The sequence below is a fragment of the Leptodactylus fuscus genome, chromosome 10 (genome assembly GCF_031893055.1).
Source record: "Leptodactylus fuscus isolate aLepFus1 chromosome 10, aLepFus1.hap2, whole genome shotgun sequence".
NCBI classification, from domain to species: domain Eukaryota; kingdom Metazoa; phylum Chordata; class Amphibia; order Anura; family Leptodactylidae; genus Leptodactylus; species Leptodactylus fuscus.
In genome coordinates this window covers 80,727,772-80,740,439 of record NC_134274.1, presented here as the reverse complement: position 1 = coordinate 80,740,439, position 12,668 = coordinate 80,727,772, and the positions used below count along the sequence as shown (strand labels likewise).

Below are 12,668 nucleotides of genomic sequence, written 5' to 3'. Positions count from 1 at the left end.
CAGAAAATACCAAATGGCAAAAAATGGGAGTTTGGTGTGAAATTCGGACAAATGGAAAAATCAGCTTCAAATTCCTAAGGGCTAGTTCACACGGATGCAATGAGACAGATTTTGACAGCAGATTTTGCCTCAAAATCTGCCTCCATACAATGGTGGTCTATGGAGACTGCTAGCAGAAAAAAGAAGCGACATGACCTTTCTTCAGGTGGATTACACCTGAGGAAAGCAATAGAAGTGAATGGGAGGCGAAAAATGCCTAGTGTTTTTTTTTTTTACAGTCCATTCACTTTAGGGGAGGGGAAAACCACCTGGAGTTTTCTGAAGCAGTTTTTACCAAAAACTGCTCCAGAAAACGCTCCAAAAAACGTCTCAAGGTCAAAAAACCACTTCCTAATTAGGAAGTGTTTTTTTTTTTTTTCAGGACCAAAATAAGCCACGAGGTTTTTACGTGTGTGGCAGAAATTTTCCTAGCTGAAAATTCAGCTTCAGGAATTTTTCCAACCTGAAAAATTCAGCTTTAGGGCTAGTTCACACGTAAATTACGTGTGGCTTATTTTGGTCCTGAAAAAAAAGGCTTCCTAATTAGGAAGCGTTTTTTGGACCTTGCTGTGCTTTTTGGAGCGTTTTTCAGGCGGTTTTCCCCTCCCGTAAAATGAATGGGCCACAAAAAACACGTCGCTTTTTTTGAGGAAAAAACGTGCGTTTTTCGCCTCCAATTCACTTCTATTGATTTCTTCAGGCGGAAACACCTGAAGAAGGGTCATGTTGCTTCTTTTTTTCTGCTAGCAGTCTACATAGACCACCATTGTATGGAGGAGGATTTTGAGGCGAAATCCGCCATCAAAATCAGTCTCTTTGCCCCCATGTGAGACTAGCCCTAAGGCAGAAGACTGGCATGAGCTATGATAAGTCACCTTGGCCCCGCCCATCCCTGAACCACCCACATTCACACAATTCAGTAGATCGGGCCTTGAGGCGCACTTTCTGTACAATAAAGGGTCTTGTGCCAAATGTGTGCTTCAATCTCATCCTGCTATGCCAGAACATTTAGGAAGAATTTGCCCCAATATGTCACACACACAAACACTATGTATACTTTATATACACGAGACTTCATATGTGTGTTCTCCACAACTTCTTATGTATGAAGTATTGACTGACCGCCATTAGAAAGTAAACACCTCAGTCTGCCATATACCTATAGAAGAGCGACTACTACAATTACCAGATTCGGTGCGAGTAACCTGTCTCTCTCCCCTGTGGATTCTCTGATGTTGGACTAGATTTGATTTGTGCGTAAAAGATTTATCACACTCCGGACAGGAAAATGGCTTCTCCCCTGTGTGGATTCTCTGATGGGTGAGGAGATTGGATTTAAGGGTAAAAGACTTTCCACAGTAGGAACACGAGAAGGGCTTGTGGCCCGAGTGGATCCTCTCATGTCTGCCAAGATCGGACTTCAAGGAAAAACACTTCCCGCACTCTGAACACGTAAATGGCTTCTGCCCCGTGTGGTTTCTCTGATGTCTGACCATGTCCGATTTTAGCGTGAAACATTTCCCACATTCTGAACATGAGAATGGCCGCAGGAGCCCATGTGTTCTCTGGTGCTTGGCAAGGTCTGACTTTTTGATGAAGTTTTTGCCACACTCTGGACATGCATGCGGCCTCTGTCCTGTGTGAATTCTCCGATGCTGAACCAGATTTGACTTGTGACTAAAACACTTCCCGCAGTCCAGACATGAGAAGGGCTTCTCTCTTGTGTGGATTCTCTGATGGACAATCAGATTGGATTTCTGTGTGAAACCTTTCCCACATACTGGGCATGAAAACCTCTTTCCTCCTTTGTGATCTGTGTTTTCTGTATAAAGATGGGTCCTCTCATCAGAACGTTCCAGATGATTGGAGGGAATGGATGGTAGATCTCCGGGGCACACGGCCGAGGATAGATTTTTGGTAATGAGGGATTGTGCTAGAATATCTGAAGCTTCCGTATCATTAGAGGTCTTAGATGTTGGATCTTCTTTGTCAGGATCTGGGGATAGATCTTGAGTAGTAAAATTCTTTCCGGAAGAATCTTGGTCTGTGATGTTTTGGTCTATTACACTGTCCGGAGACCAAACAAGCTGTTCTTTCAAGATGGTCCCGCTAGTGTGTCCATCTGTAGGTCAGAAAATATTCATACCTCAATACAATATTCTTATTCCATCTTTATCCATTGGTTTATATTACTTGGCTGAACATCTCCTTCACTATAACTGTGTGATAGGAATCTATCTAATAATCAGCAGCAGCTGTGAGGGGCTTCTATCCTCCCCTGTGGACCACTTTTGTGGTACAGTCCATGCAATTTAATCATACAAGAAGTTACACATAGATCTCCATAGACTTCTAGTGTCATGAGTCTAGAGCCCATTCACACTGCTGTCAAGCAACAGCCCCAGTCTGCTATATAGAGATAGGAGGCAGCAAGGAAAAGAGGTCAGAGACTGACACATGGAGCGACATATCAGAGAACACAAGAAACTGTAGTTTTGGGTGGACTATCCCTTTAATGACCAGCACACCTTTTTTAATTTAAAGGGATTCTACCATTAAAAAACTTTTTTTTTCTAGATAACACGTCGGAATAGCCTTTAGAAAGGTCACCTACCTTTAGATGTGATCTCTGCCGCGCTGTTCGTTAGAAATACCGTTTTTTACCGGTATGCTAATTAGTTCTCTGGCAGCGATGGGGGCGGGCCCCAGCGCTGGAAATGCGATGGGGGCGTCCCCACTGCTGCTGGAAAACCGGCTCCAGCGACGCCTCTATCTTCTGCTGGATCCTCCCCTTCCTTCTTCGTCTTTTTTCGGCGTCACGTCGGACGCCTACGCAGTTGGCTCCTGCCAGTGGGACACTAGTAGAGCTGACTGCGCATGCGCGGCCATAGTTCCGAGGCCGCAATTGCGCGCATGCGCAGTCAGCTCTACTAGTGTCAGAGCCGACAGAGGTGAAGCCGCCGAAGAAAGAAGGGGAGGATCCAGCAGAAGATAGAGGCGTCGCTGGATTGTGTTCTCGGGCAGCGGTGGGGATGCCCCCATCGCATTTTCAGCGCTGGGGCCCGCCCCCATCGCTGCCAGAGAACTAATTTACATACCGATAAAAACCAGTATTTCTAAGGAACGGCACGGCGGAGATCCCATCTAAAGGTAAGAGATGAATAGCCTTTCTAAAGGCTATTCCGACGTCTTATCCACAGAAAAAAGGTTATTAATGGTAGAATCCCTTTAAGGGACTGTCCAAGACCTCACGTATTTTGGGTACTGATGATCTATTATGTTTTATGCTACAGAAGTTTTACAGAGAGGAAAACGCTGCTGAATTTCCCAGTGGACATTCGGCAGTATTTTCACCAAGTGTGGCCTTAGCCTTAAGAATGGTTTTCTCAGATCCTTAGGCTAAATTCAGATGGTGGGAATAAGAATTCAGAAGAATGGGCCTAGTCAGTGGGAGGTCTCGAGCCGAGGACTCTGCGACAAGATCGAGCAGGACACTTATTTTCTCAGAGTCCTGCTCCAACCTCTATCTCCATACAATGGGAAGGATTCAGGGAGGATTATGCCGCTGATTTTTGAAGCAGAATCTGCTTCAAAATCAGCGCCAGATTCTGCAGTGTGAATTGCTCCTTAGAAAACCCCATCAGTGTGTAAAAGGTGAGGGTCCAACCCCGGACCACCTCTGATCATGGACAGGAGTGGTTATGGATACTGAAGTTACTGTGTCAGAATAGGGGTCATGGCAAGGTGGTTGATCACATATGACCGACATACCATAGGGATAAGCAAAAGAGACTGAATTCTGGCAGATTCCTTTTACAACAAACCGGTAAGTGCAAAAATAAAATACCTCCATAGGTACCCATATCTATAGGGAGTCCCTCCTCTGGACACTGCTGACCATCCATAAGGCAAGCCTCTTCTCTCTCTGCAACTTCAGCTTTCACATTGTCCTCTTCTTCAGCCTAAATGTAAGAATATAAGCTTATTTATACATTTCCAGGAGGAATAACAGAGGTACAACACATACATATATTCATATTTTATAAGTCGTATAGAATAACTCTGGTAAGTTATTGAATAGTGAATCCAGATCACCATTTACAGAGATATCTATGCACAGAACTGACACCTGCATTTCTTACCTCTGTTATTCCTCCTGGAAATGTATAAAATGGCAGTACCATCCCCTGTGTCCACAATGTGTGTCTCTGCACACTCTGACACTATTAGCACCCACAGGACAGTGTCGGGGGGTACTGACAAGGGGACTGTTAACTTCCAGTTGATAACTTAGTCACACATTTCCAGGAGGAATAACAGAGGAGCAACACAATGTAGCATCATTACTGTAACGTAGCATTACCTTCAGCAGTAAGAAATCAGATTGTGCCACTCATCAGTAGATAAATGACATATTTGATAAAATACAAATTTGATAAAGTTTCGGAGACCCTCCTTAACCCCTCCCCCTTAGTCATTTTTCCTTTCAGTGGTTTCAATCTCTACTTTCCACCTCCCAAAAGCCACGACTTCCTGACTTTTCTGTTCAGAGTTGTCTGAGGGCTTGTGTTGTGCAGGACAAGGTACTGGGCAGCTCGAAAAAAAATAATCAGAACGCCTGCTGATTCGGTTGGATGTATTGAACATGAAAGTAAAAATAACCTCTCGGGTGCGGTCACATCTGATCACAGTATCGGAGAGATCTAGGGAGGTCTCTGATCACAAACTGTGCTGCCGGGTTCCTACACTATAAGAAGGCGTAGGAGAGGAGTAGAGCCTCACAGCATTGGACACGCTTCCTCAAGAAGACTCCAAATTGGAAATTCCACCCTGCAAGGAATTCATCTGCTGGTGTGGCGGCCATTGAGATTCAACAGCCTTTCCTTTTTGCACTTGAGAAAGGGCCAGTATAAGGCCCGAAACGCGTCGTGCTGTATGCTGTACTGCTTAAAATTCAATAAACTGTTCTAGTTTGGATCCTGGTTTGCATCCTATTCTATATACCAGAGACTGCGGTTCCTCCAGAACGGACCTTTGGTCCTCTACTCCTATCCTTGCTTCCCCGGTCCTGCGGTGACGGATTGAACTGCTGCCACTCTCACCCCAATACGCTCTTCAAGTGTTGTGACTGTTCGCAACCTCGTAAGGTGAGAGACCATCTGGTCTATGACAACATCTACCGTATTTTTCGGACTATAAGACGCACCTAGGTTTTTTGGGAGGAAAATAGGGAAAAAAAATTTTGAAGCAAAAAATGGTAAAATATTTAATATATGGGAGTTGTAGTTTTGCAACAGCTGCAAGGCCACATTGACAGGTGACCCTGCAGCTGTACGGGGATGCATAGAGTGTTTTTTTTTGCGGGGCCAGATGTACTTTTTAGTTCTACCATTTTGGGGAATATCTATTGCTTAGATCGCCTTGTATTGAAAAAAAAACCGGTGGTTTATGATATATGATTTTCTACTTTTATATATATATTCTAGGGACAGGAGGTGATTTAGAACTTTTATTTATTTCATATTTTTATTATATATTTTTTAAGCTTTTTTTTTTTTTTTTACTATTTTATTCCCCCCCGGGGGCTTGAACCTGCGGTCACTTGATTGCATAGTCCCATGACTATGGGACATTCTGTATATTAGTATTACATAGACCCAGCCGCAATACTAATACAGCAGTGACAGGCCTGGGAGCCTCATTAGACTCCCGGCTGTCACCCGAACAGGTCGGCTCCTGCGATATCGCCGCGCAGGAGCCGGCCTGCAACTTTACAGGTACGGGGCCGGTGGGGACCGGCCCCGGGGGAGAAGGGGCCACCGATACTGACCCGAGGGATAGACGCCATCACAGGTTCCGGGGTCTGAGACATCGCTGCGCTCCTCTGCCCTGCATGAAGCCAGCGGCGGGGGGACAGAGGAGCGGAATAGCATCGCCGCTGCTGGCTTCATGCAGGGCAGAGGAGCGCAGCGATGTCTCAGGCCCCGGCACCTGCATCTATCCCTTGCCGGCATCCGTCTCTCTAGTACAGCGGATGCCAGGCGCCACATTCGGACTATAAGACGCACCCTTCTTTTCCCCCAAAATTTTGGGGAAAAAAAGTGCATCTTATAGTCCGAAAAATACGGTACTTGTCTTCAAATAATACTACCCTTAGTGCGCTTGGTGTCCTCTCTCTGTTTTCTATAAGACAGCATAGACATGGTAGCTCCAGCACCTGAATGGGCACCATCTGCCTACAAGTGCAGTGAATGTTGGTAAGGGGTTAAGACCAGAAAGAACAGGAAATCCACGCTAAATGTGACCCATCAGGGCCACTATGAAGGGAAAGAAAAACAAAAAAGATGTTGCAATGCTTGACTTGATCTACTGTGGGCGCCACAACTACTTTTCTTACTGCAGGAGATCCTTCAATCCGTATTGCTGTGAACCGCCTGTGCTCTGTAGGACACGTAATTTGGTGTACGCCAGTGAGTTCAGTTGTAATGATATTGGATGATAAAGGGTTAAACCGCACTAGTGAGCCAGCTGAGGATTCTAGCCAGACGTCCTAATGACTTACAGATACTTCTAACAAGTTCTAGGGTCGTGTATATGTATACTGAGGTCTCATGTAGATCTACCTGCTGATCTTCATCAGGATATTCCTCTGGACATATTTGGGTACAAAGAGGACCGGGGCAACTCTCTGGAGTATTTTCGATATTGGATCCATCTGATGGAAATATATATGGCGACATTATTTATATGCAGTGATCAGGTGACCTGCAAAACCATTCTAAAGGTCTCCTCTTACCTGGTGATTTTAGGGTCTGGTGGTCCTCCATCATAATGTCCTTGTACAGGTCCTTGTGTCCTTCTATGTACTCCCACTCCTCCATGGAGAAGTAGACGGTGACATCCTGACACCTTATAGGAACCTGACAACACAATGATACCGTCACATCATCCAGACCCATCCTCCCTTCTGTCTAATGTCCCCGCAGCGCTCACCTCTCCAGTCAGCAGCTCAATGATCTTGTTGGTGAGGTCCAGGATCTTCTCGCCGTTTCTCTCTTGTATCAGGGAGTGAGGTGGGGACTCTGCGACAGACTTCTGGGATTGGCTCCATCCTCCTGATACATGGGGGGGTCTGCTGGGGCTCACCAATTTCCCAGATGTCTTCTTCACTACCATGTAATCCTGTGTATATAGAGAGACCCTGGTAAATATGACCATATACACAAGCCCCTGATGTACTATTAGGTCAAGGTGGGAGAAGGGTTAAAGGGATTTCCAATAGTTAAATTGGGATTGGTCATCAATATCTGACTGGTGGGGGTCAGTTGACTGAAGAGACCTCAAGGATAGGTCATCAATATTTAACTCTGATGATGTCATCGGATAAAACCGCCAGAAGCCATTACCTCTCCAGTCAGCAGACAGATGATCTTCAGGGCAAGTCTGACTATCTCCTCAGTCTGGTGATGTTGGTCCGTTCCCGTCCTTTTGAAGGCTTCTTTTTGGTGTGGGGATGACGTCTGCAAAAACAATCAGAAACACCGAATGAGGTCACCAAACAAGGCTTACAACGTCCATGGAGGAGAACAGTAAGGTGAACTGAATTCGCTGCAGTCAGTTGTTCACCTACCTCCATTTTTTCTGGTCTATAACAACCATTGTCTAGCCTACGACTGCACTTGTGGTTCTCCACTGGGCTGACACTGGCTGGTGAGAAGTTTCCAGGTCTGATCCACGTTGCTTCAGTCTGCGTCCTGGCGTTCTGTCTTGGCATCGTACATTTACATGAACACTGTACAGCCTCGTCCTCTGTTCTTTGGTGGTTGAGATTGGGTTTCTGAAGATCCTCCTTGAAAACATCCTTCGCTTTGCAGGCTGGGAAGATGCTTGGCACGGCGTCGGGCTTTAGGTGGCGTCGGTCTCCATCTACCAGGTAACAGTCTTCTGAGAAGTGTTGCGAGCACAGACAATACTCACCGCTGTCCTGGGCCTGCAGGATACTCTCTGCTAGTTCGCTAATACACTGCTGAAGCCATTGCTTTATTCTTTCAATGCTCTTCGGGAAGATGTGCAGGAGGACACCGGACAAATCCTCTTTCTTGGTGCACTGGCCGTAACAATCCTTCATAAGACAAGAGGACATGGCTACCAACTCTGCAATAAGGAAAAGACAGTATAGAAGGAAGAGGATTTTATAGACGGTACATACAGATACACATACAGGCACGATGCTAGGAACAAGTTCAGCAGCAGGACAGAAACATCATCTAGAGATGAGCGAGTACTATTCCAAACTCCTGTTTCGAATAGCACGCACCCATAGGAATGAATGGATGCAGCAGGGGGCTAACTGGCCGGGGGCCGGCAATGTCTGCTTGCCGGCCACTTCCATTCATTCCTATGGGTGCATGCTATTCGAAACTGCCATTTCGAATAGCACTCACTCATCTCTAAACATAACTGCATCACAACTCCAGCCATTGTCAATGCAAGAATTTTAGGCAGCCAAGGGGTGTTCCCTTGCATAATATACTGGTGCATAGAAATATATCTCTATATGCCGGCACATTCTATGAATAAAAAAAAACAACAAAAAAAAAACACAAAAATAACATTTATTTTATTTTTCAGAGTATACAATGTATTGACATTTAGAGATCTCTCTATGTACCAGTTTATTATACAGGGAAACGGCCTATTGAGGCTTTGGCTCAGTAAAGTTCTGTAGATAATGGCTTGAGCTCCATTGGCTTGTTCTGTTCTTGCCTTCCATGCACAAAACCTCTGGATCGAGATTGAACAAAATGAAATTGAAATAAAAATGACACAGAAAGAGTGGCTCCTAGGGACCCCGGGTGAGAGAGCGGCTCCTAGGGACCTTGGGTGAGAGAGCGGCTCCTAGGGACCCCGGGTGAGAGAGCAGCTCCTAGGGACCCAGGGTGAGAGAGCAGCTCCTAGGGACCCAGGGTGAGAGAACAGCTCCTAGGGACCCCGGGTGAGAGAGCAGCTCCTAGGGACCCCGGGTGAGAAAGCGGCCTCTAGGGACCCCAGGTGAAAGAGCGGCCTCTAGGGACCCCAGGTGAGAGAGCGACTCCTAGGGACCCCGGGTGAGAGAGCGGCTCCTAGGGACCTTGGGTGAGAGAGCAGCTCCTAGGGACCCCGGGTGAGAGAGCGGCTCCTAGGGACCTTGGGTGAGAGAGCGGCTCCTAGGGACCCCGGGTGAGAGAGCGGCTCCTAGGGACCCCGGGTGAGAGAGCGGCTCCTAGGGACCCCGGGTGAGAGAGCGGCTCCTAGGGACCCCGGGTGAGAGAGCGGCTCCTAGGGACCCCGGGTGAGAGAGCGGCTCCTAGGGACCTTGGGTGAGAGAGCGGCTCCTAGGGACCCCGGGTGAGAGAGCGGCTCCTAGGGACCCCGGGTGAGAGAGCGGCTCCTAGGGACCTTGGGTGAGAGAGCGGCTCCTAGGGACCCCGGGTGAGAGAGCGGCTCCTAGGGACCCCGGGTGAGAGAGCGGCTCCTAGGGACCCCGGGTGAGAGAGCGGCTCCTAGGGACCCCGGGTGAGAGAGCGGCTCCTAGGGACCCCGGGTGAGAGAGCGGCTCCTAGGGACCCCGGGTGAGAGAGCGGCTCCTAGGGACCCCGGGTGAGAGAGCGGCTCCTAGGGACCCGGGGTGAGAGAGCGGCTACTAGGGACCCCAGGTGAGAGAGCAGCTCCTAGGGACCCCGGGTGAGAGAGCAGCTCCTAGGGACCCCGGGTGAGAAAGCGGCCTCTAGGGACCCCAGGTGAAAGAGCGGCCTCTAGGGACCCCGGGTGAGAGAGCGGCTCCTAGGGACCCCGGGTGAGAAAGCGGCTCCTAGGGACCCCGGGTGAGAGAGCGACTCCTAGGGACCCCGGGTGAGAGAGCGGCTCCTAGGGACCCCGGGTGAGAGAGCGACTCCTAGGGACCCCGGGTGAGAAAGCATCTCCTAGGGACCCCGGGTGAGAAAGCGGCCTCTAGGGACCCCGGGTGAGAGAGCGACTCCTAGGGACCCAGGGTGAGAAAGCGGCTCCTAGGGACCCCGGGTGAGAAAGCGGCTCCTAGGGACCCCGGGTGAGAAAGCGGCTCCTAGGGACCCCGGGTGAGAAAGCGGCTCCTAGGGACCCCGGGTGAGAAAGCGGCTCCTAGGGACCCCGGGTGAGAAAGCGGCTCCTAGGGACCCCGGGTGAGAAAGCGGCTCCTAGGGACCCCGGGTGAGAAAGCGGCTCCTAGGGACCCCGGGTGAGAAAGCGGCTCCTAGGGACCCCGGGTGAGAAAGCGGCTCCTAGGGACCCCGGGTGAGAAAGCGGCTCCTAGGGACCCCGGGTGAGAAAGCGGCTCCTAGGGACCCCGGGTGAGAAAGCGGCCTCTAGGGACCCCAGGTGAAAGAGTGGCCTCTAGGGACCCCGGGTGAGAGAGCGGCTCCTAGGGACCCCGGGTGAGAAAGCGGCTCCTAGGGACCCCGGGTGAGAAAGCGGCTCCTAGGGACCCCGGGTGAGAAAGCGGCTCCTAGGGACCCCGGGTGAGAGAGCGACTCCTAGGGACCCCGGGTGAGAGAGCGGCTCCTAGGGACCCCGGGTGAGAGAGCGACTCCTAGGGACCCCGGGTGAGAAAGCATCTCCTAGGGACCCCGGGTGAGAGAGCGACTCCTAGGGACCCAGGGTGAGAAAGCGGCTCCTAGGGACCCCGGGTGAGAAAGCGGCTCCTAGGGACCCCGGGTGAGAAAGCGGCTCCTAGGGACCCCGGGTGAGAAAGCGGCTCCTAGGGACCCCGGGTGAGAAAGCGGCTCCTAGGGACCCCGGGTGAGAAAGCGGCTCCTAGGGACCCCGGGTGAGAAAGCGGCTCCTAGGGACCCCGGGTGAGAAAGCGGCTCCTAGGGACCCCGGGTGAGAAAGCGGCTCCTAGGGACCCCGGGTGAGAAAGCGGCTCCTAGGGACCCCGGGTGAGAAAGCGGCCTCTAGGGACCCCAGGTGAAAGAGCGGCCTCTAGGGACCCCAGGTGAAAGAGCGGCCTCTAGGGACCCCAGGTGAGAGAGCGGCTCCTAGGGACCCCGGGTGAGAGAGCGGCTCCTAGGGACCCCGGGTTAGAGAGCAGCTCCTAGGGACCCGGGGTGAGAGAGCGGCTACTAGGGACCCCGGGTGAGAAAGCGGCCTCTAGGGACCCCGGGTGAGAGAGCGACTCCTAGGGACGCCGGGTGAGAAAGCGGCTCCTAGGGACCCCGGGTGAGAGAGCGGCTCCTAGGGACCCCGGGTGAGAGAGCGGCTCAGGAGGGCAGAGGGTGAGAGAGCGGCTCAGGAGAGCAGAGGGTGAGAGAGCGGCTCAGGAGGGCAGAGGGTGAGAGAGCGGCTCAGGAGGGCAGAGGGTGAGAGAGCGGCTCAGGAGGGCAGAGGGTGAGAGAGCGGCTCAGGAGAGCAGAGGGAGAGAGAGCGGCTCAGGAGGGCAGAGGGAGAGAGAGCGGCTCAGGAGGGCAGTGGGTGAGAGAGCGGCTCAGGAGGGCAGAGGGTGAGAGAGCGGCTCAGGAGGGCAGAGGGAGAGAGAGCGGCTCAGGAGGGCAGAGGGTGAGAGAGCGGCTCAGGAGGGCAGAGGGAGAGAGAGCGGCTCAGGAGGGCAGAGGGAGAGAGAGCGGCTCAGGAGGGCAGTGGGTGAGAGAGCGGCTCAGGAGGGCAGAGGGAGAGAGAGCGACTCAGGAGGGCAGTGGGTGAGAGAGCGGCTCAGGAGGGCAGAGGGAGAGAGAGCGACTCAGGAGGGCAGTGGGTGAGAGAGCGGCTCAGGAGGGCAGAGGGAGAGAGAGCGGCTCAGGAGGGCAGAGGGAGAGAGAGCGGCTCAGGAGGGCAGAGGGTGAGAGAGCGGCTCCTAGGGATTTTCAGGGCACAAATCTGTAATGGGAGGTGCGGAGACAGCCATAGAGCGGCTAAGAAATAATAATAATATAGTGATTATAATAAAGTGACTGATGTAACAATGAGAATTCTGTAACAAAATAATGACTAATAACACTGAGATTGTGACAATAATATGATAATATAAATAATACTAATCTGCAGATAATATACATAGTAATAATAGGATAAGACTACTATTCTTCTATATGACTGATATTATTATTATGAGTAGCTTTGAGGTCTCTGCACGTCACTACTACAGGGAGAGCTGTGGCCATTACCGCGCAATGTGTACAGGTACCCTACCTCATTACCGCAGTCTCACCCTCCGGCCCAGTGTGTACAGAGCTGTACATATCATGGTCAGTGGCGGTTCTCACCATACAACAGCCCCCAGCACAGACCTCGGCAATGCTCCGCCCTCTTCAGTCTTCTAGCCTATCAGCGGCGCCTGCTGACGTCATCATCCCGCGTCTTCGCCGCGCACATGAATGACACCGGAGCCGGCAGAGCGCGCACTGGCTGCTGGGAACTGTAGTATATTCTGGCCGTTATTAGTATTATTCCTATTCTATTAGTAGCATTGTTATTTATAGTATAATAATCAGATTATTCGGATTATTATTTGTATATCAGATTATTAGTATGATTATTTATATGATAATGATTAGAATATTAATGTAATTATTATAATTAGATTATCAGATGATTTATAGTGTCAGATTATTCGTATT

General features: G+C 50.3%; 1 protein-coding gene across 2 annotated transcripts in view; it reads right to left on the bottom strand.

Moving 5' to 3' along the window:
- LOC142183329 (uncharacterized) overlaps positions 1-12,350 on the bottom strand; it is a 35,440-nt gene extending 23,090 nt beyond the window's left edge. The window contains exons 1-8 of one of the 2 annotated variants that reach the window (XM_075258374.1): positions 12,315-12,350; positions 7,670-8,193; positions 7,446-7,559; positions 7,033-7,221; positions 6,836-6,959; positions 6,663-6,754; positions 3,887-4,001; positions 1,226-2,161 (exon numbers count right to left, since the gene is read on the bottom strand). In XM_075258374.1, the coding sequence (XP_075114475.1) occupies positions 1,226-2,161; positions 3,887-4,001; positions 6,663-6,754; positions 6,836-6,959; positions 7,033-7,221; positions 7,446-7,559; positions 7,670-8,182 (2,083 nt within the window). In that variant the 5' untranslated portion in view covers positions 8,183-8,193; positions 12,315-12,350. Of the gene's footprint in view, positions 1-1,225; positions 2,162-3,886; positions 4,002-6,662; positions 6,755-6,835; positions 6,960-7,032; positions 7,222-7,445; positions 7,560-7,669; positions 8,194-12,240 lie in introns of both variants that reach the window. The other variant, XM_075258375.1, reaches the window with a different exon arrangement.
- Positions 12,351-12,668: the final 318 nt, after the last annotated feature.